The sequence below is a fragment of the Falco biarmicus genome, chromosome 1, assembly GCF_023638135.1.
Source record: "Falco biarmicus isolate bFalBia1 chromosome 1, bFalBia1.pri, whole genome shotgun sequence".
NCBI lineage: Eukaryota > Metazoa > Chordata > Aves > Falconiformes > Falconidae > Falco > Falco biarmicus.
In genome coordinates, this window is record NC_079288.1 from 59569143 (window position 1) to 59594325 (window position 25183).

At 38.2% G+C, this 25183-nt stretch overlaps 1 protein-coding gene across 4 annotated transcripts in view; it reads left to right on the top strand.

Annotated features, from left to right (window-relative positions):
* The first annotated feature begins 512 nt into the window (after window positions 1-512).
* Window positions 513-25183, top strand: part of SEC24B (SEC24 homolog B, COPII coat complex component) — a 49794-nt gene continuing 25123 nt past the window's right edge. Inside the window, exons 1-5 of one of the 4 annotated variants that reach the window (XM_056333054.1) lie at window positions 537-816; window positions 6405-7109; window positions 13671-13856; window positions 19152-19256; window positions 24017-24097. In XM_056333054.1, the coding sequence (XP_056189029.1) occupies window positions 690-816; window positions 6405-7109; window positions 13671-13856; window positions 19152-19256; window positions 24017-24097 (1204 nt within the window). In that variant the 5' untranslated portion in view covers window positions 537-689. Of the gene's footprint in view, window positions 817-1323; window positions 1358-5479; window positions 6333-6404; window positions 7110-13670; window positions 13857-19151; window positions 19257-24016; window positions 24098-25183 lie in introns of those variants that run through there. The other 3 variants (XM_056333073.1, XM_056333081.1, XM_056333063.1) reach the window with 3 other exon arrangements.

Below are 25183 nucleotides of genomic sequence, written 5' to 3' on the forward strand. Positions count from 1 at the left end.
AAATAAAAGCCTTCCCTCACCTCACCCTGCCTCCCAGGGTGTATACAGAATTACAGTTGTTGCTTCACCTCACCTCACCTTGTGAGGCCTTTTCCGCCGTGCAGAGCACTCACATTACCTCTCTGTGTTCTTTATCTATTACCTGTCTATAGAGACAGAAAAGCCTCAGCCGGGCAGAACGATGGCAGGGGTTTGTACGGTATGTCTGTGCGTCGTGGCAGGGGCCGTGAAGCTTCCCCTTCCCCGGGCCTGTCCACCCGCACCCTCAGGGTTGCAGGCGGGGCAGGCGGCCCCCACCACCCGCAGGCCAAGCGGGCCGGGCCGGGCCTCTCAGCCGCACAGGCCGCGCCCCGCAGGGAGCGGGGCAGGTCGGGCTGCAGCACCCACCCCCGCAGGGACCGAGGCCCGGCACGGCGGCGGCGGGAGGGGCGCCCGGCCTACCTCACGCCGGGCAGGGCGGTGCCGCGGAGGCGCCGCCAGGGGGCGCTGTGGGCGGCGGCGTTAACGGCCGCAGGGCCGCGGTGGCGGGAGCGGCGCTCGGGCCCGCCTGCGCGCTCCTGCCCTCTCCGCTCCCCAGGGGCGGCCGCGGCATCCCGGCCCGTCGGCGACTCTCTACGCCCGGCTGCGGCCGGGGCGGAGAAGCAGGAGGAAGAGGAGTGGGCCGGAGTGAGGAAGCGCAGCGAGAAGCCATGTCCGCGCCTGCCGGGCTGCCACCGCGGCCCGCCGGTGCAGCCGCCGCCGCCGTTTACCCGGGCGGGCCTGGTGCCTCCCGGGAGGCCGCGGCCCCTCCGAGCGGCGCGCCCGGCTACCAGAACGGTGAGGGGCGGGCGGCCTGGGCGCGGCCTAGCACTGGCGGTCGCGGCGGCGGGGAGAGACGGTTCGTGGGGCCATCTGCGCGGCTGCCCCGCGGGGGGCCCGGCGGGTTCCGCGGGCCGGGGGGGCCCTGCTCGCCTTCCCCTCCTCCTGGGGTGGCGGGAGGTGCGGGGCGCCGCGGCAGCCGCTGAGGGGGGCGGCGTGGGCGCCGGTCCGGCGGAGGGCCCCGCGGGCCGCGGCGGAGTCCTTTCTCTGCAGGGCGGCGGAGGCGCTGGGGAAAGGCCCGGCCCGGCGCGGCGTGCGGAGCTAACTCCCCCGGGGCGCGGGCTCTGTCAGCCCCGGCGGGGGGCACCCGCCTCCCTGCGCGCCGGTTGGGACCCGCTCGCTGCTGCGGCGCCCGCGTCGCGGCCTCCCGGGAGCGCTCCGGGTGCCGGGGCGCCTCCAGGCCTCGGCGCTGGCAGCCGTGCCCGAGCGCGGGCAGCGAACCACGTATTGCAGACGGGAGTGCTTACTTCGCAACTGTTCATGAACTTAACAGTAGTAGGTGGGTAGGCGTTCCCGCAACTGGTTCTTGGATTTTGAGTTGAATAAGCAAGATTGGACCGGTGAAATGTGGGCCACTGAAAAACGGTGGTAAAACGGTTCAGAGTCACAAAATACTGACTTGCTTTTCAGTTGAAGAGGTGCTGAGCCTTTAACAGTACGCGAATTAAAATAATTACCGTGCAGTTCCTCGTTTTTAAATTGGTGCGCTATAAAATTAGTTCTTTATTAATACACCTCGTTAACTTTAAAGAATGCCTGTATGGTCTTTGTCCCCACCTAATGATGGTTTGGTATCTAAATGGGGCCTCTTGCATAGAGTTTTGGCTTCTGCTGTGAAGCTGTTTTTTGTAGTCGAGCTGTTTTGTGCACAGGTGTGTTTTCTGTACAGATCAGTACGCAGGCTAACAACCTACAATATTTTTTACTCATGAATATTTCTTGTGTCCAAAGTGGTAGTTAAGCACTTACGTGTCTATAAAGTAGGTTGAGTCAGTTTGCAGATAATGCAAAAGTCACTGAAGTGTAAGAAAACAAAAGTAATTAAATGGTAGATTTTAGGGAGATACTAATGCCTTAGATGTGTCCAAACTTTGACAAAACTCAGCATTACAATATTAAAGTTACTCAAAAAATGCCAGCTTACGTGGCTTTTAATAAAAACACATGTCATCAGGACACAGCTACTACTGCATCAATAACCTGCAAATATCATAGAAAGAGAAACTGACACATGTTCTTTTCGTGTTTTTAACAGAATGAAACTGTAAAGAGCCATCATTACAGTTTGTTTCTTTAATTAACTCTATGTTTTTGCTAATATCCTCAAAAATAGCTTGTTTAAAACCTTGTAGTAGACCACTTAATTTCTTCAGAAGTTTTTCCTCAGTTCTGGGAAATTTGTACACTGTTCAGTAACAGTCTTGAATTTTTGTTGTATAACTTGCAGACTACTCAAGTTAACTTTGGCTTCTGTGTTCCTTAAGATATCTTACAGTAATGTGTATTTGATCATTTGCAGGCAAGAACTCTGAATTTGTCATTTTGTGTCATTTAGCAATAGCATTACAGAATTTTTAGATTAGTGTATCTGTCTTCTTTTAGTACTAATCTTCTGGAGTTATAACACAGGATTTGAGTCTTTTTTAAATTGTGATAGGAGGGGGAGAAGAGGGGGAATAGTAACAGGAAAAAAACTACTGGAAATTTCCATTCTCTCTGATAGAAACTAAATTTCACAAAGATTGACATCACTTTTGAAATTTCATTTTACGTCGGTACAGTGGAGTGTAAGTGTAAGATACTTAAGTGAATACAGCTATTTCTGTATTGGCTGAAAGAAAACACTAGTGCATCCTTTCAGATGTTTAGAGTGCTCTATGTTTTAATTTCATAAACCATGGATTTTTCAGGTAAAACCTTGAAGTTCCAGGGATCAGATAAAAGAGAGACTGTTTTTTTTGCAGAAAGCAAGCAACCTGTTGCACATACAGGATATTAAAAAGGATGTTCAGCTTTGTTTTTTAATAAGTTTTGCTTGCTCCAATGACTAAGTCCATTTGAGACCCATGAAAACTTCAGTTTTATTATAACATAGGTTTTTAAAAAATTCTGTTTGTGTTTGGGGTTTTTTCCCATTTCTGTTACGGTGGTCTTAGTTTGATCCTGTACTCAAATAATGTGTTAAAAAAAAAAAAGCGCCTTTGAGGGGGTGTTCATGAGTTTGGGACTTTGAAATGTAGTTCTTCTGAATACAGTCTTGCAAGTTTGAGAAGCTTTTATTGTAGTAGTCTTACAGGTGACTTTGTATGTAAGTGGAAAGTGACCAGTTTTCTGACTTCAGCATAATAAAATGTTGCTTGTTAAATCACTACTAAAAGATGGTGTATTTTTCAGTAGCATGGAGGATTTCAGTGCTAACAATTTAAAGTATTGAAATGTAACACTGAGAAGCTAATTATACTGAATCCTCATGGTTCTTCAGAAGATTTGTCTAGTGGTGTCTACAAATGGTTTGTGAGTTTACCATTGTTATCTCTACTAGCATTTTGGGACCGTAATTTTCATTGTGGCGTTATTTAGCTCCGTTTTCCATCCCTGCTCGGATTTTGGGTCTTCTGGATAGTTTCATTAAATGTGATAAAGAGGTAGAGATCTGAAAGATACGAAATTCCTGAATATTTTGCGAAATGGGAAGCTGGGTGAACGAAGGAGCCAGACATTAATTGCATGACTGAGCTGTTGTGAGAGCTCAGCAGTGGCTTGATGTGCTGGCTTGTTTGCTGGCAGTTAACGAGGCACAGTAATGCTGCTCTCTGTCCATCCCATAAGGGACATGTGCGGGAGCTGTGGTGAGTCTCTGGAGGTCAGTAAAGGGATGTTAAAAGTTAAAGAAGACGTAACATGTTTTTGGCTGGAAAGGAAGTTGATGTTGTAGTTTATGTACATAGACTACATGTGGGCAGGGTATATTGCAGATGGCTAAATTATTCAGGTGAGAGAATGCATGGACATAAAACCCAAAGAAACATGAAACTAGCAAGCAAAGCTTTACTAATTCATGTAGTGCTGTAGCCACAGCAGTGGGTTTGGTTTTTTTAGTGGTTGCTTTTTCCCCCCCTTAAAAAGTGATAAGGCTTTGGGGGTTTGCCTGTTAATGTTTGTATAGTAATACATTATAAAGCATTAATTTGTCTGTAGAAGGAGAGGTTCACTGCTTTCATTACAGAGGTGGTGTTTTAGCAGTACACCTGTGTGCAGCCAAGGTTTTCAGCTCCTCCCATGGAGGTTTGGGGGTTTTTTTTGAGCTATTTGTCAAGTGGTTTGAGAGGAAGGTGGAGCACTTGAGACATTGGGACAGATTGTGCAATTAACCAGATATCAAAATGACACTGAAGATGTACCCAGATTTCCAGTATTGAAAACAGTCCAATTATCTAGTCATCATTAGTAGCTTCAGCTACTAATTGCAGTAAAATTACTTTCTACTCACATTCTTTATAACCAAATGGACAAAACCCTCACTTCAGATAATGGGAATAATCTTTCATCTGTAATTGTAAAACTTGTTTTAAAAAAACAGGAGTTTGAAATAAAAAATACAATTTTTAAAATGTCAGATGTGTCTGTCTTAGTGAGGTTTTAATGGGTTTATAGTTTTGTGTGCTCATGTGTAGTTTTAAACTTACAGATGTTTCTACTTAAAGATGTTGATAAAGGTGACTCTGGCATCCTGTGATGTAGAGACTGATATCTTGTATTGGTAATTTAATCTGCCTTTATTTGTGGTGTGTGCTTTTCAAACCAAAGCTGGATACTACATTAGATGGTTTGACATGCAACCTTTTGAGTTAGGTGCTCCTAAACCAGTTACTAAATTACACCTGCTCAGTTAGTTTATTCCACATATTTTAGTAGAACAAATGTGCAGACTCTTCAGAGGAAGCATCTTTTCTTGCCATCTTAAGTGGCGTAACTGCTTAAAGCAATAAGCCTTGACAGATATAGGTTTTTGGTGTATTTTTTGAGTTTGCTCTTTCAGATTTCAAAAAAGTGAGTTGAAAGTCTGCCACAGTTCACGTAGCTGCTAATGACTTGCTAACTCAAAATCATTTTCCTTTAAAGGAGAATAAACTACAGAGCTCTATGAAGCAGCTCCCACTTTTTCAAGAAAATGGTGAATCAGCAGCATAGCTACATTCGGAGTCTTGAGGAGAGTATATATATTTTTTAAGCTTCCTTATGCTTTCTCCCAAAGTGCCTTTCTGTCTTTTGACCCAGCAGTCCAAGTTACTGTTGTTTATTTTTTAGTTTCTTCCTCTTCTGCTCAGCTTTCTGGGTTGTCAATTATAAAAATATGTTTTTAATTTTATCAGAAAGCAATTTTAGACAGTATGTTCATTGCAAAGCAGTTTTAATAACGAATTCGTTAACAGAATCCCATAAGCAAGTTAATCATAGACTATCTGGGTGTTATTTGGAGAGCAATGACTTTTCAGAATTTGAAGACAAGAAAAGGGATACATGAATTTTATAATCATTGTAAGTATAAGGGGGAAATGAAAAATTAATTATTATAGCAGTTGCTGTTTAGTTTGCAAGTGGCCCAGTGCTGTGCATTTGTATTTGCCAAGGGCTGGGAATAACACCATAGTCATTGAGCATGACCTAAGCAGTAGGGTGTGGTAATTTTAAGAAAGGAGGTTATCTAAGGAAATGCATTTTTCATTCTCTAGAAAACAAAAAATAGGGTTTGGGAAAAGAACTTGAGGAAGAACTTTCAGATTTACCATTGATCAGTTGGCAGTGAAAAAAAACAGCCTGGACATAGTTAACATTCAGCAAACAACTACTCAACTGGCCCTTGATGGACCTGTATGTAATTAACCTCTAGTGTTACAGAGCCAGTTTTGGTGACAGCAGAGGTCAAGTTCTCAGATATCAACATCTCTTAAAATTGATGTAAGTTTCAGGCACTAAACAGAAATGAAGTGCCTTGTAAGATACTCAATAGTTTCATAAAAATGTTTGTTTTCATAAAAGCATAACACAAAACACAGAAGACAAAAATAGCTGCCCTGTGGCACTTTATCTTGGTCACTGTATGGAGGATTTGTGAAGAATACCTACATTTTTGTATATTGACATATTGGTTTGACTACAGCTTTTCATTTTCCGTAGGCATATTCAGACACTCAGAAGCATCAATTTGGTGCTTACCATTGCTCACTATTTGTTTAAATATTAACCTCTTAAAAATACTCAAAGTACAACAAATGTGAGGCATACAGTCCTGGCATGGAGACCTCTTTTGATAATGGAAACAATGAATTTTTCTATTACTTCTGTGTATATTTGCAAATTGCTTCAAATATTGTATTTTGTGTGTGTAATGCTTGGTTTATTCTCTTTCTGCTGATGGACAGCGACCTCAAAAATAGTGACAGAAAACAAGAAGCAGCCAGTTGTTTGTTAGAGTAAGTACAGAGTCCATTGGCACTACTAGCAGATACACCTTTAATACATGTGACATTTTCTCTTCATTTCAGGTCCTGTGCAGAATTGGATGCAGTTTCCCTCTGGCTATGGCTCGCATCCTCCCAACTACAGTGCACCCTCAGGACACTATTCCCAAGTGCCCAATAAAGCTGCTGCTTCACATCTGGATAATCAGTACAGAGCCAGTTACTACCGTACTTACTATTCATCACCAGCACAAAATGTGATGACACCTTCTGTGGGTACCAGTGTGTTGAATACACAGGAATCACAGCAGTTGTACAACAAAACTCCTCATACAGTGGGGTCAGCTGAAGGACCTGTTCAAGGAGCAATATCATCTGCATCCTACTTGCATACGAGTGCTCAGCAGTCATACTCAGCATTTGGTAATCACTACAGCACTTCTGTCAGTTCTTCAGTTGCATCTCAGGGATTTCCCCTTAATTCTGATCACTACGCCATGCCTGTGGTTTCCAGTGCCGTGTATCCTAATGTTTCCTATCCTCCTGCGGCTCCTGGCAGTGTGTATGGGCAGGCATTTACCTCTCAGAGTCTACCTGTCGTTGGACAAGTGAAAGAGACAAACAAGTTTTCTAGCCAGAGTACATCAGTACCTCATTCACTTCAACAGCATGTTCCTGTGGGATATAACACAACATTATCAACTACTTCATCTGCTCAGTCTGTTCAAGACAACCTCTGCAGCAATCTCACTAGATCGGTTGCTAAAGTAAACAACCAAATAAACACAGGTATGGTAGTATTTGAAGGATAGTGAACTTCCAGATGCGTCTGGGAAACATCAGAAATCATGTGCTTTTGTTAGCTTGTACTTGTTCACTACGTGACATTGTATGTTGTAATTTTGAATTTGGTCCTTGCTCCTTTTTGAGGTTTTTCTCATTGGTTACCAAGTCCTCACAATAGCAGCAAATGGTATCACTGACATGTTTCTCTTTGAGAGATACAGAAAAAGACACTATTTGGGGGGTGGTTTGAGTTTATTGGTTTTTTTTTTTAATGTGAGTGGCCTTGGAAGGGATTTTTTTTTCATGCAGGTTTGAAGGAATGTGTAATTTCTGAAATGCCTGTTAATCACAAAGATACTTTTTTCCTTTCTTGGCTAGAGGATTTTTTTAAGTCAAGATCTAAGTTGATTCTTTAAATTTTACCTAAGTGAACATGCATGCACTCTTCAGAAAGTTCAGAAAAAGTGGAACCTGGCATGAGTTTGGAGGAAATTGTGGTTTTGTTTAATATTTTTTATAAGCATTTGAATGAGAGCAGGTTCAGTGGTTTTAACTGATTTTTATAGCAACAACTTGATGTTTAGTATGGATGTAGCTGTAGAGACTGAAGTTGTGAAGGTGCCAGTTGAGGGCAAGTATGCTTAGTCCTTGCTGGTAGTTGCAGCTTCTGGTTCATGGGAAAACTGAGTAAAAGCTTATAGGGTAGGCAGTACTTGTTAAGAATGAAAGAGGTTAGAGATGTGGGAGTGCTTCCACATTGAAACATCTTGCTGTCCCTCTGAGAGAGCAATAGTCCGTACAGAAAAATTCTAATTTTCTTTCTATAATGGTAATTTTCTAACTTCATGCAGTTTTGACTTGTAAGCTGTGCAAGACTAATGGTTTTCTCTTCTGCTGAGAGAGAGATTAGAGAATTACATAATGTTTCCTTTTTTATGCCAGATATTTCAGATTATAGTTTAGCATTGGAATTGTTTTAGGAGTCCTTGTAGCCGAGGTTTTGTAAGACTAATGATTTACTGATGATAAAGCTTTGTCTGGGAAAAAATGCTACGCCTAAATCAAGCTCATGCAATCCATACCAAGGTTGAAATTGGTTTCAGTACTGCTTTTTCTCCCCTTAAGAGTAGGATGTAGAGTGTCATCATTCAGCTCAGTTTTAGTACTTTGAATATTAGTAGATTTGAATTCTGTTTATAAGGTGCTCAGTGAGATTTTTCTGTAATATTTCAAAACCATGAAGCAAAACACTATTTAAAAAAGAAAAAGTAGGGGAGCTCTTTAAAAAGCTTTTGAAGTTAATGGCATTTCATTGTTGAGCATAAAAATGAATTCTTTCAAGGACTAAAGGTTTAAAATTCTGGCCAAAAAAATTGATTCTGCTGAGTGCAGACTCTACAGCTGAACTTGACAGAATGCAGGTATCATTCCAGAATAGTAAGATTCACAGTAGTGTGAAAATAACTCATTGTTTGTTCAGACTGTTAGTGTTTTATTTACAGACGTTTTAATTTAAATGCCTGTTAATTTTACTTCTTTGGAGGTGTCTTGAAATCTATGATTTGTGCATTATGGTAGTTTTTTTTAAGGAAAAGCTGTTTTAAAGGTAAAACGGTGGAGCTGACCAAACCATGAAGAGCAATATGAGGATAGTCTTATTTCTAAACCATTCAGTGGTGGTCTTGAGGGAGTGATCGAGTTAATACATGTCCTCAAGAAAAAGTAATAAAGTTGTAATATCACATTTGAATTTCAAAGAGCTCTTGACAGAACTGGCTGTGGTAGTGGTGTGTAACAGGTGTATACTTTGCAGTTACAAAAATAATCACTGATCCACTGTTTCTGTTAGACTTGATTAATATTGCAGTACTTGGTTTGTTTGCCAGACTGTAGGCATAACTACTTAAACCGCATTCAGATTCTTTCTGAGCTTGTAAAGCTGCGGAAATAAGCACCCCCGTGCTTCATTGCACAGTGGACTGGATTGTGGAACTGATTTATCTGGAGATGTAACTTTTTTTCTCTTTCATCTGAATCCTGGTTCAACCTCAGCACACAAATATATGATTTTGTATTTACTGACGGGGAAAGAGCAAATAAAGATAGCAACCAGTAGCTAGGCTGAAGGAGAAGCTGGGCTGTTTTATTACAAAATTCTGAAGACATACCATCTTTTAAGTCTGGGGCTAAACAGACTGTCTCCAACAATATCAGACATTTTTTTTTCTTTTTTTTTTTTAGGCTAGAACTCAACATCTTTGGCTAAGATTATTTAAAATTAGATTACTACAACACCTGGCTAATAAAATAATAATATATGTAATTAAAAATATATTATAAATATACAATGAGTATAACTAATAAAATAATAATAGATTGTTTGGTCCTGGCATAATTTATTAACTTTTTGGGACACTGATACGCTTTCTGAATTTCCCAGTGCAGTCTTACTGCAAATTTACTGAAAATTGTTTACCAGTTGTTTCATGTCCTTGGAAAGTTTCTGAGTACAACACAAAAGGAATTTAAGGAAATGAGTGATTTATAAGAAGGAATTTTTCTGAATATTTCATCCTCTCTGCTGTTCTGCAGGAAGGAAAAAATGAAAACAGTTGCAGTTTGTTCTGTGTAGAGATTTTTTGCAAAATTGCTTGGAAAATTTTAAGATACACTGAAATTCCTAAGCGTGTTTTCTGGGACTGTTCATGTAAAGAAATTTTGATACAGTATCCTACTATTAGTCATTGTGCTAGTAAGACAGTTTGCAGTCATTGCTGCTGTGCTGTGAAAGAAGACCCCTTACAATCCTTAAAATATAAATAAGCAAATCTTAAAAAGACTGTCACGATGCTGTTGTATTGTATTTTCCAGCAGCAGTTTTGTGCAGTCAGTGAACACTGAAAGCTCTCTGATGAAAAACAAACATTCTTTATGTGAAAGAATGACATTTTTTTAATAAAATCTGTATGTTTAAACAGGACTTGCTCAGGAAACTTAGGCTGGCCTAAGCCTTTCAGAAGTTTGGTGATGTATGAATTGTTTTCTGCTTGAACCAGAAGAGTTCTAAGCATTGGAGTTACAAATTGATTTCTTTAAAAATCCAATTGTGTAGGCCTTGGAAAGCCCCCAAAATTTTGCATCTATTATGATCAAACTCCTGAGCTGCTGTACGTCTCGTACTAAGGACTTAGAACTGCAACACAACCTTTTTCTAAAAGTTTGGCAGCCACTGTCTGAAATCACTGAAGTATTTTCAGTGAAGCTTGCTGAGATTTCACTAGAAAAAGAAAAATTTATTTTAAGAGGAATCTGTTTCTGGAAGTTGACTTGTGTTGATGAATAGCAGCCAGTGAGATTGATTTTGTTTGCTTTAGGAAGTATAAACAAAGTATAAATAAATAAAGGAATATTTGATATTTTTCTGCTTGCTGGTTTAAACTACTTTCATCTAGCAAAAATGCCATCTTCTAGTTTTAAATTCTGTATTTCATTGGAACAGTGTTGGTATAAACCTGTGCAGAAATGGTGTTGTGCTGTGTAAATAACTCACTTGTTATTATTTAGGCTTTTTGTCTTTCTAGGTCAACGGCTTTCCTTAATGTTTTTTCTAGGTTATTTCAGCTGAAACTGGTGCACTCTGATTTTTCTTGGTGCTTTCCAGTCAGTGTGGGTATCAGCAAGGATGCCCAAATTTTACTGGACTTATCCCTGAGGAGAGGGAGATAGAGAACTCCTGTTGCAGGTAGATGGTATGGGTTTCGTTGCTTCCTGGATCTTGTCTACTGTCCTGTAATTGTAGGCAGCCTGCTTGAGCAGGAGACGCTTTAATTTCTTTATCTCATGCACATACTTCCCCTTATGTCAGATCTATCTAAAGTCCTTGCTGCCCCAGTTCCATAGGAATGTAGGCTCTAATCCTGTAAATCTGCTAATATAGGTGTGGCTGGAAACAGGGGAGGGACTGCAGACAAGATACAGGAAGTTGGGGAGATAAGATGTTGTTGAAGAGGAAGCTGCAGAGAGGTGGTAAACCTCTTGGCAGAAACTACATGTTGTGATGGGGGGGCAAGGGGGCAGGAGGACAGGAAATCAAGACTGTAGCTGTAGCAACTCAAAAGGGGTGGTTCTTGAACTCTCCTGAAAATCTGTGAAGGTACTGTGGTGATACACTTCTTAACAGCTTCCTGTAGGTCTCAAGTTGGAAATAAAAAAACCTGTAAGTGATAGTGTATAGGAAAAATTAATGAATCACACTGCCTCATTTGCACAGCTCTGTGGATTCTTTCTGTAACATACCTTTTAGCTTAGGTCTTTATTAGTACATGGTTTTTGTAACCAAGTGGTGTACCTGGTCATTTTTAGTGCAAAAGGCATTCATGGTTGACAGGCATGAGGGAAAACTTCAGTGCACGTTAAACGTGAGAGGAGTGGGAGGTAAAAACCAGAAAATACTGTGTCATTGAGTTTGGGTTGTGTAATTTACTGCAGCCTGACAAAGCTGCTGGCTTCTCGTGGTATCTGTTGGTGGGAACGTTGTATGGCCTGTTTGGGTTTGTCCTGGATAAGCTGATGGGGAACTTGTACTCTAAACTCGTGTTCAGTCCAGCTGTGTCTTGAGCTGAAATACACCATCCTAAATTCATCAGTACTTACATGACAGGGTACAATCCTCTTATTGGCCAGAGATTAAAAAAAAAAAAAGATGGTATAATTACCACAACCATAGATTGTCTCATGTGATGACAGTTACTAACTCTGTAGTTTTTAAATCAACTTTGTCCAAATGTTTCCTTTGATCTTGGTTACTTACAGCTTTTGAAAACTTTCCATACTCACCAAATAGTTTAACATGAAGTTTTGCCAGTTGGATTTTTGTATTAAATATGGGGGGGTTATGTTATTTACTAGTTTTGTTATGTTTTTCTTCAGAGTCTAAAAATGTTTTCTTACAATACATGTAAAGGATCCATGTAATTTTGAAGGGTATTTTAGATTATTTTTGTTTGGGAATACACAGTAGTACTTGGCAGGAAGGTATTTAATCTTCAGCTAATCTGACCTTAAATTGGTTTTGGCTTTGAACATGTGACACTGTGACATTATAGCATTTAGCATGCTCTACAGCAGTACTTGGTGCTGTAAGCATTGCTGTATTGACTTGAAGTGTGGAAAATACCATAACCCCATAAACAACTCTGCTACAAAACCTGGGTAAGCACGCTAATGTAACAAAGAACTTGCCTTGTTGTCTTGCATACCTTGCTTGAGGAAGCTTTTTAGCTACCCTAGCAAGATTTCTGCTGACAGGTGCTGATACTTCTGTGGGGAGTCTACAAGACATAATGTGTAGAACCAGAGGTTATAGCAAGTGCATTTCAATAGAAAGTACTGTGTATGTGTACTTTGGAGAAATAAAAATTTTGGTAACACGTGAAAAAGCCATATGTATGCTCAACATTATATTTGAAAACTGCATAATAAAAAGTTCCATGAAGGTGGTGACAATGTATACTGTCAATTTTGATGGTAAACTAGAAAAACAGAAGGATCATTTTAAGCCACCTTTTCTTCTTTTCCCCTTCTAAAGGAAGCCTCAGCTTCCCCCTAAAGTCCTTCAGATATCAGCTCCATTATTTAAATAAAAGTCAGGGACTGGATAAACTGCACTGCTATAAAACAAAGTTAATATTACATGTGCATCCTTTAATGAATTCTGTAGCTTAAATGAGTGCTCTACAAACAGTAAATTTTGTTCTTCTTATTTTCTATGTGTTTACTGACTAATATTGGTCAAACTATTTCTATTATTTTTAACAGCTTGCTCTGTTAGGTTTTTTTTAGAAAGAATCCTAGCACAATGATGATTTATAAATTGAAAAATGTGTAAATTTTTCTATTTATAAACACAGACCAACCCTCTTAAAGCTAACTTAATTGAGGTTTTATTGTCCTTCTCTGTGGACTGGGTTAAATCTCTCAAAGCACTAATCTAACTTTTTAAAGAAGATCATATCTATTCCAGATGTTTAAAACACATCAGAAGTTCTGTGGAATACGCAGGATTGATTGAAACAAGTTGCTTGGAATGTGGGTCTCACAACAGAGTACCAAAATTGCAAATTGCCAGCCCTGTGAGGGAGGCAGAATACTGGTTTGCTACACAGCTGACTCTCGGGTTTCCTGTGTGTAGGAGGAATATTGAGAGGGAGCTATCCCACATGGACTGTTCCTCTTAACTGGGAAGAGGAACCTGTGAAAGTATGGATGTGCAGGGATGGATCAAAAATAGATCAGTTTAGCTTCTGCTTGATCTTAACTTTACTACATCATGCTTTCCATTTTGTTGTTAGTTGTCAGAGCAATTTGTTCATTTTAATGGAGTTTTAATATTATAGGTGTTTTTTTATAAAAATCTTCCAACTTTTCCATGTATACTTGTTTGAAGACATGTCTCTGAAGTACTGTATTGTTTTTGTAGCTATTGTGAAAACAAATGTGATTGCTTGCATTGTGTAATTGTGTGTGCAAATACAAAGTGTTCCTGCTTTCTGCTTTTGTTTTTAGGTGGCATTGATTCTTCACAGCCTGTGCACTCTGAGAGCCAGAGTGTTTCATTTACCAAGCCTGGGGCTGGAACATCTGCTTCCTCTGCTGTGATCTCCTCAGTAAGGACACCTGCTCCAAGCCTTTCTTCACAGCCGCGATCTTCACCCTCTGTTCCACAGTCACCAGAGCTGGCCCTTCAGGAAGGTACTAAAAGAGAATGGGATGAAGTTACAATACAGGCTTCTGCCCTGTTCCACATGCGTACATGAATGCTGGAAGCTTTATTGCTGTTGCGTTTGTCTGACTAAAGACTGTCTCTTGCATCTCATCAGGCTCCCTTAGCATTCTTGTTTTATACCACCTGGTTCTAGCTTCTCTTAGCTCTTCTGTTTGATTTCCTTTGGCCATATGTCATCTTTTGCTTGTTTGTTTTGTTAGCAGTCTTACATGTCTGTTCCTCAAAAAGCCCTTCTTCCTAGTTCCCTTTAGTCTTCTAAAAAGCTGCTCATTTTTAATATCTTGGAAGGACGACTGTTGTGGTTTAATCTGGCAGGCAGCTAAATGCCACACAGCTGCTCGCTCACTATTGTGATCGGTCTGTATTGAAAAGTCAGGTGTAAATGAAACTTGCACTGGGAAACAGAGCAAGTTTGAGTATTAAATTCAAACTGATAGAATTGTTTTCTTACTCCCTAGCTGTAAGCTCCTGTGGAAAGCTGCTACAAGAGTCCTTGTGGGAGAACAGAGGCGTTCTTCTATAAGCTCCTTCTTTATTCTGATGTTGGTAGCCTCCTGACAAAGAATCAGTGGGTCTTGAGCCTTCTTTGGCCATGCTAATTCTACCCTGATGTTTTGACCTGCCTCTTGACTGTTAAATGTTGCTGTATCTAGTATTCCAAATGTAATTTACTGCATTGATTATTTTTTTTTGACTGTGTTTTCTCTTGGTAATTTCAGAATTTAAAATTCTTACAGAGAAAGAACTCAGTGCGTGAGGTGGAAGTAGGTGTTAATTTTGTCCAGAAAATGTGACATGTTTGGTGTTCAAAATAATTGTAGAAAGCATGGGTTATGACTGTCACAGCATGTCTTTTTGTTCTTAAATTCCAAAATCCTCTGACATAAATGTCTAAATTTCCCCTTTTTCTCCATTTTGTCCTTTTTCTGGTGAAGTGGAAAATATAAAGAAGTAACTTGTTTGTGAATCAACTCTGTAGATCTTACAGGCAAAAAGATAATTCTTCATTGCTATAAATGCTATAAACCATGCTATGCATGGTCTACCATTTTAAGGAAAATGATAAATCAGTTTATGAAACTGTGCTTGGTTCTTGCACAGTTTTATAGTTGACTTTGGTACTGGTTAGAATTTGTACTGTAGATGTGCTTGCTAGAAAGAAACCTATTGCTTCATCTGACAAAGAAATTGCATAACCGTGTTTCTAATGAGAAAAAGGATTTTAGCTGTTGAACTGTGCTTGCCTTGATATGCAATATATATGTTCTTGCAGTGATTCCTGTATAATGTGTGAACATTTGGTGCATTAAATAGAAACCACTGCAGTTGCTGCTGAACTCTTCTCTAAATTCAAATACTTCCATATAAGTGAACATTAATGCAATACGTAGCTGAATGAGCACACTTTAAAACCAGCAATATACCTATGTCAGGAATATAAAGATGTTAGGAGTTTGCATTGATTTAGTTGTATTTATGTTGATATAATCAATAATAAATCCATGTACATGTCATCACAATTTCTATGTTTAGATGGTATTTTTATGAGCATTAGAAGACTTGAAATTCTTCATGTAGTTTCATTTGAGTCTGAAATACATAATGTATGCTTGCAATAACTTTTTATCACCAACTAAGTGTGATAAATTTATTTGTAGAAATTAACCTACTGAAAAAATAGAATACATCTACTGAATATTTGTCTGAGTTGTTAGAATTCAAAGTGTGTTTCCCATATAGAGATCAAATGCCCTTATTTTCTTATTATAGAGTAGCGTTGTCTACGTGAAAGCATTCTGGAAAACCAGTTTGACTTAATTTTTAAGTGGATTTCATTGTTTTAAGCTCCTGTATGGGCATTCCTGTACAGAATTAAAATACTATAATTGTTTACTGGGCTAAGTTCTAACAGGACAAAAAAACTTAGTGTATTAAAGCCTATTTAATCTTACATAGACATCTATACAAAATTAATGCAGATAAAAATAATTTACTTGAAAATGGCATCCTAGAGATGAACTTTGAGAATGTGTGTCCTGTCTGAATGTTACTTGTGGACTCCCTTAGGTTTTATGTCGATGAGAGGAACTGATGGGTAAATGAAAATAACTTAAAGCAAAGAGCTTAAGAATTGAGAAAAGGAGGGTTCGTTTTGTGAGAACTGCTATTTGTAGTATTAAGATCTTAATGCTGTAGAAAATTTGTTGAAAATATGAGGGTTATGGATAGAGAGCCAGTTGAAGAACTTCAGAATGTTTCTGCATGTGGTTAATTTTCATTTTTTGGTGGGGCCTCCATTATGAAACTTAAGCCACATAAAATGTATGCTTTACGTTTTAAAGTCTTTCATGGTATGGGTAGTTGTACTTAAAATACCTAAATAGTTGGTTTATTTCATAGGCAAATGAGTTCTTAACTTTTTGTGTCCTCCTGCCTACATTTCCAGATGTCTGTAACAGATAATTGGATAAAGCCTTAAAATGGGATATTATTACATCACAGGTATGCTGGTGGCAAGGGTTAGAAATTTCCAGTCCAAGAAGCCTGTGCTGATTTAAATTATGTGGTTGCATTTTAAGCCAGACCTATGAAGTAATCTCACTCAAAATAAAGAATAATTTCAAAACAGGCTTTTATGGTTTTAAGAGTGAGATATTTTAACATTATTATCAACTCTGTAAAAGATACTAAGCAGAACTGGGTTGTCACAACAGAAATCATGATTAGGCACATGGTGGCACTTGGAACTGTTGTCTTCAGCCACTCACTTCTGCCCATCAGTTGCTTTTTCCCCTATGCTAGGTATTGCTGGTCAGTGAACCAAAATAGGAGGCTTCTCCACCCAAGAATGACTTGGTAAACTAGGTTATTTTTCAGCCACATCAGTTCTCAGATATTTTGTAGCCCGACAGTTGTGCTAGCACAGCGCTGGAGTGGCCTAAAGGTAGGAATTTGTAGTACTGCTGTCAATGAAAATAAAAAACATCTATGCAAACTCATAAGGCTGGTAAGTCAATCCAGCCCTGCCTCCAGAGGATTCGTGGTGACATAGGTTATGATTCCTAAACTTCTGTGTCACTAATATATTTTTTAATCTCTGTATATTCTTTCTGAGTACATGTATCCTTTATGTATGTGACCAGTGACTGGAAAAGGGGGAGTTTTAGCAGAAGTTTGTTATTCTAAAGAACATTCCAAAGACTCCGAAGTAGTGTTAGTAGAATGACTAATTCAGTCTTTTTCTCTCATCTGCCCATACTTGGAATTTTTGCATTGGCATGCCCTTTCCCAGGTACATTTACTTTCTTTCTTCTTATCTGTGTTATTTGTTAGAGGTATTTATTAGAGGTTTGTCTTTGCGCACTCACACTGTGCCCATCTTCTTTTACTTTGGCTCTCAGTGTTACAGTGCATCTATTCTTGTCATCCTTTCCCCCCCCCCTTCTACTTGCATGCTAATTATTTTGGGTTTTCTCCTTCCCAGTAACACAGTTGTTCTGTCTTACTCTTGGTAGCTCTCCTAGGCCTGAGAAAAGACGTAGTCTCCTTGGCTGTAGTCTGGTTTTGCACAGAGTGGTTTTCTTGTATCCTCCTTATCAAGTACATCCAGTAGCCTTCATAAAAGATGGGACTATGAATCCCTTGAGGTAGTCCTGTATTTTAGCAGTATAGAGAAACTGAGGCAATGCAATGTACCTCAGTTGCACTTGGGTTGATTTTTGCCGTTGTCATTGTGACTACCTGTATTGTGGAGAAACTTAATTGGAATTGTATGAGTATTAATGCACTAGATAAAGTGAAATAATGTCTGTCCTTGCACTAACCTCTGTATGAAAGTTCAGCTTCTCAATAATGTTGTGATACGGTTTTGCTCTGTTTTCTTTTTACTTCCACTATTTGAATAGATGCTCTTCACCTTGATTTCGTTGGTTTTTCTTAAGTGAAATTGAAGTGGTCCTCCTAGGTTCATTTGCTAACCCTTTTTTAAAAAGCCATGAAACTAACAGCATTTTTAGTCCTTAGTTAAATGTAACTACATCAATCTTTATTTTACTTGAAGTTGTGAATGGGGGCGATTATTGATTACCATGATAGTTTCAGATTACGTGTAACATAAAACACTATAGTGCTTTACAGTGTTAAATAAAGAGCACTACCCTGATGGTGCCATAGTGCTTCTACAGGGAAAAAAATTCCAAATTCTGAAGAGTTTTGAAGAATTAGGATATTTTCACACTAAGAAAAACAGTCATCAGATGCATTTACATAGGATGTTTCTGCCTGACTACAAGCATACTTAAAATCCTTGCTAACCCTGCCCCCGTGACAAGAGAAACTTAAGATTTCTTGGAGGAGCTGAAATTGCATCTATCATGAGTAACATAGGAAACTAATTATAAGCCATTGCTGCGTGCTTTACTCTATTTTAAAATTGTATATATATGTTTTGCTTTTGGGTATATTTGTTCACATACGTTTAGAATAGATTTTGTTAAAAAACCCCCACCTACTACTAAAAGAACCTCATAGATTACAGTTTGTATGTGGTAATAGTTGAGTTGTTACCAGACCTTAAAAGTGGACAGTGTATTTAGGTGCTTAAATATGGTCTATGAGACTGAATTTAGGCACTAATTTAAAAATAAGGCTAACCAAGTTTTCAGGTTTACTTAGCTTAAATTTCACGGACTGTGTTGCTGAGGTGTATGTTTGTACTTTGGCATGTTGCAGCAGCATTATATTTCCTTGATTTCTGACAGTGTTTGGAATTCTCATGTGAATTATTCCTTTGTTAAAAGGGGCAGGTGTGCCAAGCAGAACTTGAGTATTAATGTTTTCGTAACGCAATTTGAATTTATCTAGGAAGGAGCTAATTTATTTCTATATATTAACTTATGAAAGTATTCTGGTGGATAAACTGATGTATTTTAAATACATATACAGGAAGTCTCTGTGTGTGTGTGTTTAACTTCCTGATATGCGTGTGCATACACACATATACAAAAAATTTCCTGCCAACTTCCGTGTGCTACTAATAACTTGCTAAACTAGCCCACTAAAACCTGCTTCTATTGTATTGCTTATATAGTTCATATATGAACTACAGTTCTGTAGTCCAGGGTTGTAGATTTAACTTTTTGCATGTTGGGATTTTCGCTAGAGTGGCTAATTTCTCTCACTTTTAATGCAATGATTTGTGACTTTCATTTCTCATCTTTCCTGTCTGTCTGACTCTTATGTTTGTGCTTTCCACTTCACAGGCATGCAGTATGGTGGATATGTTAATAATCAAGCTAGCTCTGCACCAGCTCCCTTGTCATCAAGTTCAGATGATGAGGAAGAGGATGAGGAGGATGAGGAAGCAGGTTGGCTTTAGCTTTACACCAGTATCTTGTTCTCTTCCTACTGAAGTTTTGTTCCGTATTTCCATCCTCTGAAACTTTTTTTCCTTTAAGACAAAAATGTCACTCTGACTCATCATGTACCAAGTTAACTATAAAGTTCCCAGCTGTTTTTAGTGTAGTAAACAAAAAGGAGTTCAGTAGTGGTCAGCAAACGGTCTTTTTTTTGTCATTTTAATATCAGATGGTTTATGTATCTAACAGAAATATTCACAACTTGCAAGACCCCCATATTTTTGAGTTTCAGTATGTTTTAAACTCTTAAGTGAAGATAACTAGCTCTAGAACTCAGACTGATGATTTCTTATGTTAAGCAGCTAGATACTGTTTGTATTTTTACATTAAATGATGTTTACCGTATTTCTCATGTTACATATAGGGAACTCTTACAATTAAGTTAGTAAAGTAAAATACTGAAAGATAGTAAGTTGCTTTTTAAGACAGTAAATTAATCTGTGCTGGTTTTTCTCTTTCCAAGGTGTATCTCTATGATTAGGCACATAGGTTCAGTTTTAACCTGTTTGCTTTGTATAGGAACTTAAAAAGTTTGTTTCCTTTTTTTTTTTTTTAAGAAGCAGTTTATCCTGATTGATTGAAATACTGTATTCTTGGTTGCAAGGATTCTGCTTATATTGTCCAAATGGCCTGGGTTTGCAAGTTTGATGTTTCTCACTATCTTAGTTTCTTGGATGGTAGCCCTTTTCTTCTAACTTAAAGAAAAGTCTTTACAGTCTATATATGAGTGGTAAGAGCGTAAAAAGCTTTTTGAGATTAAACATTAGACTTCCAGCCTTGTTGATAGCTGGAAGTAATAGCACATATACCTTGTGCTGAAATACTACAGCTATTTGTGTGTGTTGGCTTTGAGTATTTACTTGGGATAACAAACGTTTGTAACTTTTCCTGTAGGCTTATAATCCATATTGCAGCTAGGCAGAAAAAAATCAGTGCCGTATAATTCTGATTTTTTTGATGAAATAATAAAATCGTTAAGCTAGAATACTGTGAAAGTAGCTTAGTGCACTCTTAGTAATACTGTGAAGAATGAAGCAAAACAATGACGACATCCAGGTCATAACCAAGAACAGTATGATGGGTTCATATTACCAGTTTGAGTAATAGTGATTCAACTGTTATGTTGAATTATTAGAACATTAGAAGAAATTAGTTGCTGTTGTTCTTTTTCCAAGGAGGAAGGCGTTTTCAGCAAAAGACATTTGTCATTGCTCCAGCCAGAGAAGGACAATATTTGGAGGGTGCGGTAATATCAATACAAGTGGTATTATTGCCTCCACTCCAGGGGAGCACAAATATTAGGATACTTTGCATATTCTGTTGCAAATCCTTGCTATTTCAGATTATTGGTTCAGTTTCTTTACTTTCTTACCCTTTTTGTGATAACACATTCTTGATCTTTCAACAGGCTTGAGTGTTAGTATGAAATTATGTATAGTAACTCTTGAATAAACTGTTCTTTCTAAATCTAAGGATACTTCCTAATTTTAGATACCAGGTGTTTGTTTTTTTTAAAGCTCTGATAAATCCAATTAGACTTAACCAGCTAGAAAACAATTCTGCCTTGGGATATAAAATTTGCTTTGGCTATTGTGATGCAGCTGCTGTTTGAACTCCACTTTCTAAAGAGTGGCTAAAAGAGCCAGAGGAGCATTTTGGTTTTGTTGCAGGGCTACCTAATGAATTTTCTGCAGATAATTATCATTGCCTAATCCAGTGCCAAGTTTTCTGTCAAATGATGTGTCACTTTTTTTTTTTTATCAGTTGCAACCTTTGTCTCCTTGCTTTGTTCCCTAAAGCTACCAGAAACAAAGTTTTCATACTACCTACCATCTTTCTAAAGTTTTCTACTTTGCAAAAGCCTGAAGCCTTTGAGCTATCATTGAATTTATCTTATGCAAAAGAGTGAAAGGGCACTCATGTTCAATGTGTAGGATACCTGATTAATAAGCATCCCGTTTTATGCCCTGTCATGAGGAGTTAATGTAAATCCTAAACAAATTCTGTAGACGGATTTCTAGCTCAGGTGGTGCCAGTGGTTTTATGAAAAATAGGTGTTGGACATCTGGTTGCTTGTGTTAACATAGCTTATCAATTTTTTTGTCACTCTTACCAGTTAGGTCTTTAACTGTTGCCAAAGAGTTCTTGAAAACTCTGAAAGCAAAAGTTACATTGATAAAATAATTGCTTAACTATAAAAGCATGTTACAAGTATTGCTTTTGTCTAAGCAGTGTTTTCTAATATTCTTTAGACTTTTTTTCTTTCTTCCTAATATGTTCTTTCATCTGTTGCTTATAAACTTTGACAGCTGTTGTAGCTCAATTTAAACATAGAAAAAACTCTTGTTTAATTTTGTGGAAGTTCTTGTGTGTTTTATCAATGGAGAACCTGTGAGATTTCCCTGACACCTGTGACCAGCGTAGAGTTTGAAGCTACTTTTGGTCTGCAGGAAGCTGTACAACTCATTGCTTTTGAGTCAACTGTTTGTTTTCCAGTGGAGAGTAAACAGGACACATCATAATTCTTGTAGGCACTGGGACTCTGACATTTTTCAAGAATATGTTACAAAATTTGAAAGTTCTTTAGAAGCAAAGACCTTAAGTTGAAGGTATTCAGTAAGTATATGGGATACTCAGTAATGGGATTCACGTTGTTATTTAAGTTAGACACCTTGTTTGTGTTTCAAAATATCTGAGATTATGCTTTCTGACTAGAACTTTTCTGTATGTCAGAAATGATGCATAAATATTTTTTTCTAGTACAAGTATGACTATTATTTTTACTTACAGCACGATTTTAAAACACTTTCTTTCATATATTTGTCAAATTAGTTGCTCTTAACTTTTCCAGCAGAGCTTGGGAAGTACATATTTCTTTGCAACTCACTGTATCATTAATATCTTCCTGGTGAAAATAGCAAACACATTTTGTATGGAATTTTATTACAGATGGATATAAATTTACGAATACAATTTACTCTGTGTGTGTGTGTGGGGAAGCTCTGCAAAGAGTGACATAGTGGTTAAATCAGAAAGCTTGAACCTTGTCTTGCACATTCACAATTGCTTATATCCTCTTGGTATTTCTTTGAAATATAGAATTAACTTCTGGTCAGACAAAAAATACTTCTTGAAAATTCTGAATCTTGATCTTGTTGACGTAATAAAAGTATATTTTGGCTTTCCTGTAGTAGGACTTACCAAACTTTTAAAAGCTGTGCTCCTCCTTGGGGAACAAAATAATGAATCCTGTTTCCTTCAGTTTCTAGAACAGGAAGAAAGGTAAAATTTGGTAGGAAAAGAAATCATGCAGTTATGTTCTGTTATAAACTTCAGGAAGAAAAAATAGGGGAAATTTACAACAATCTGAAAACTAACATTGTATGAGTTTCACAGTGTTTATATACTTCTAAAAATAAAATTATTCTTAGTGTTGTGGTTTTTTGGAATAGTTTTTCTGTTTCTTAGATGAACACTTTAAAGGCAAAATGATCAAAAATAATCTATACAGTCATGATGTTGCCATGGTATTAATGTGTTCCAGATGTCAGTGGTGTTATGTTTCCATATGCAGGAGTCTCTTTACTTGGAAATCTCAGTTGAAGGGGGATCAAATCTGAATGTGTGACTATTTAAGTTCTTCCTAGAAATTCTTTCAGCCTCACAGTGGGATGTGTGGTCATGGTTGACCCTTCTGAGTAGAACAGTTATCGGTGAATCTCTTTTGAGTCTATTCTGCCACAAAAGTTAGATAGATACATAGATATGTAGATACACATACACAATTGACTTTATTGAATTCTTAAAGGTACTCTTTCCTCTCACTTCATGGCTTGGGGTGTTTTAAGGAGCAGCTGATACATTTAATCCCCTTGGCCCTTTTTCTTTGTAAATGTGTGTGAAATGGCACTGGAAGAAATTTTTTAAAATATATTTTTGTTTCCAGTATTTTACAGTAAGATATTCAAGATATACACATAGGGTGAACTAAAAATGAAGCATTAGGAGTCCCTTCAGTACTAACAACTAATTATGTGTGTGTCCATGTGCTTTTCTACTTCTGGCTAGTTAACTTCTGTTACTTGCTTTTGCATAGTTACTTTTTACAATTTTTGTACTTTTGGTGCAGCCAAAACATTATGACTGAAGCAGAGACCACTTGTCAATGTTCAGTGGAAAATAGAAGCTTTACATTGAAAACAAAAAAACCTTCTGAATTACAGCTGCACAGAAAGGAGGAAAGAATTAAATACTTTTTTGTTTTGCTTGAAGGTGGGGATGGTGCACAATCACTATGAAGAACACTTGTTTACAGTTATGAAGGAAGTCACAATAGAGACTATTTTAAAATTGTACATAGCTTCAGTTGACGTAGTCTAGAAAGAACTTTTAGTTTAATAGAAAAATACTTTATCTGTTTCAAGAAGCAACTTTTTTCATTGTTGTTGTCCTTTTCCCATTGATATCTCTTGCTGTTTGGGCGTGTGTTGCTTTATTTGTTTTTTAATATCGTGTTGATTGTTTATCTTTTCCTTCCTCTCCTCTGTAGTGGTAATAGCTTTGAAGCTGTAGGGCTGAACTGGTGTTCTTTCACAGGATCTTTCTTGACAGTTTCTTAAGAAAGTTTTTAGAAAAAAATCTTAGTCTCTCTATTTCTCAAAAATTTGCCATTCCTAAAGCACCTAACTTAAATAATTTTCCTTCCCCAGCAATTGATAGTTCCTCTACTACGAGCAGTGCCTCTCCTGTTCTGAACAATTATGATGCCCTGGAAGGAGGTGGCTATCCAGGTAAGCAGTTTATCACATGGTAATTATGAATTGTTTGTTTAAAGACTTAAATTCCTACTGTTTATGATTGGTTTTTAAGTTATTTCTGGTGGTGTCTGTTTTTAATTAGCAAGTAGGCGAAATGAAATGTCTATGAAAGGAGTGGGTGCAATCATTAGAGAGCATACCTTGCTTTTTTTAATCAGTTTTCATGGTTTTAACAGTTAAGTTGGAGTAACCATTTAATAAATCTTCCCTGTATCGTAAGTCTTACTTCCCATTGTAATATTGATGGTAGTGCTGGAAGTATGGTCTGTGAAAGCAGGCGTCTTTTTCTAGGTTATACTATATACCTGATTGTGTTGACATTAGTAGCCCGTAATAGTTGATATGCCAATGAAGTTTTGAGACAAGCGATACCAGCTTGCAGAGATGCTTGGATCAGATTATTTTGTTTTGTTTTTCATTGTTTAAAGAAAATGGCTGCTATTTTGCTTATTTTTATCTGTAAAAATATCAGGAGTGTCAGGTTTGTTCTAAGTGAGCCTACTAGCAAACTGCCTCAGTCTTGAAATTGGTAGAGTGGTCATGTTGAGAGCAGGTGAAAAAGATGCTGTTCAATGTAGGTATGTTAACCAATATTTTAAATGATAATTGGATTAATTTGGGGGACCTCCCCGTCTAGCTTTTTTGCATTGCTCTGGCCTCTGAGACTTAAAGTAGTTTGCTTAGTTTAATGGATTCCTGTGTAAAGTGCAATCTCCGTTAAATAAAAAGCTGATACTGTTGTCCACATAGGGTCTAGCTCATGCAACAAGGGGTAGCTGAGGTATGGCTGCAGGGTTATGAATTCTGATTTCTCAGCTAATAACCATTTTGGTTCTGCTGAAGGCATATTCCAAAAATAACTTGTTTTCCTCCTGAAACCTAGCCCATGTTTATAAACATTTCTAAAGAGTAGTTTCTTCTCTTTAGAACCGTTAAGTTTTCTAAGAATTTAGGTCTATGTGTTACTTCCAGTTTGGCCTTCAAAAATAGTGGGACTAAACTGTGCTGCAGTGATATACAGGCACGACTAGTAGAGACAGAGCTTTTCTTGAAGTATTA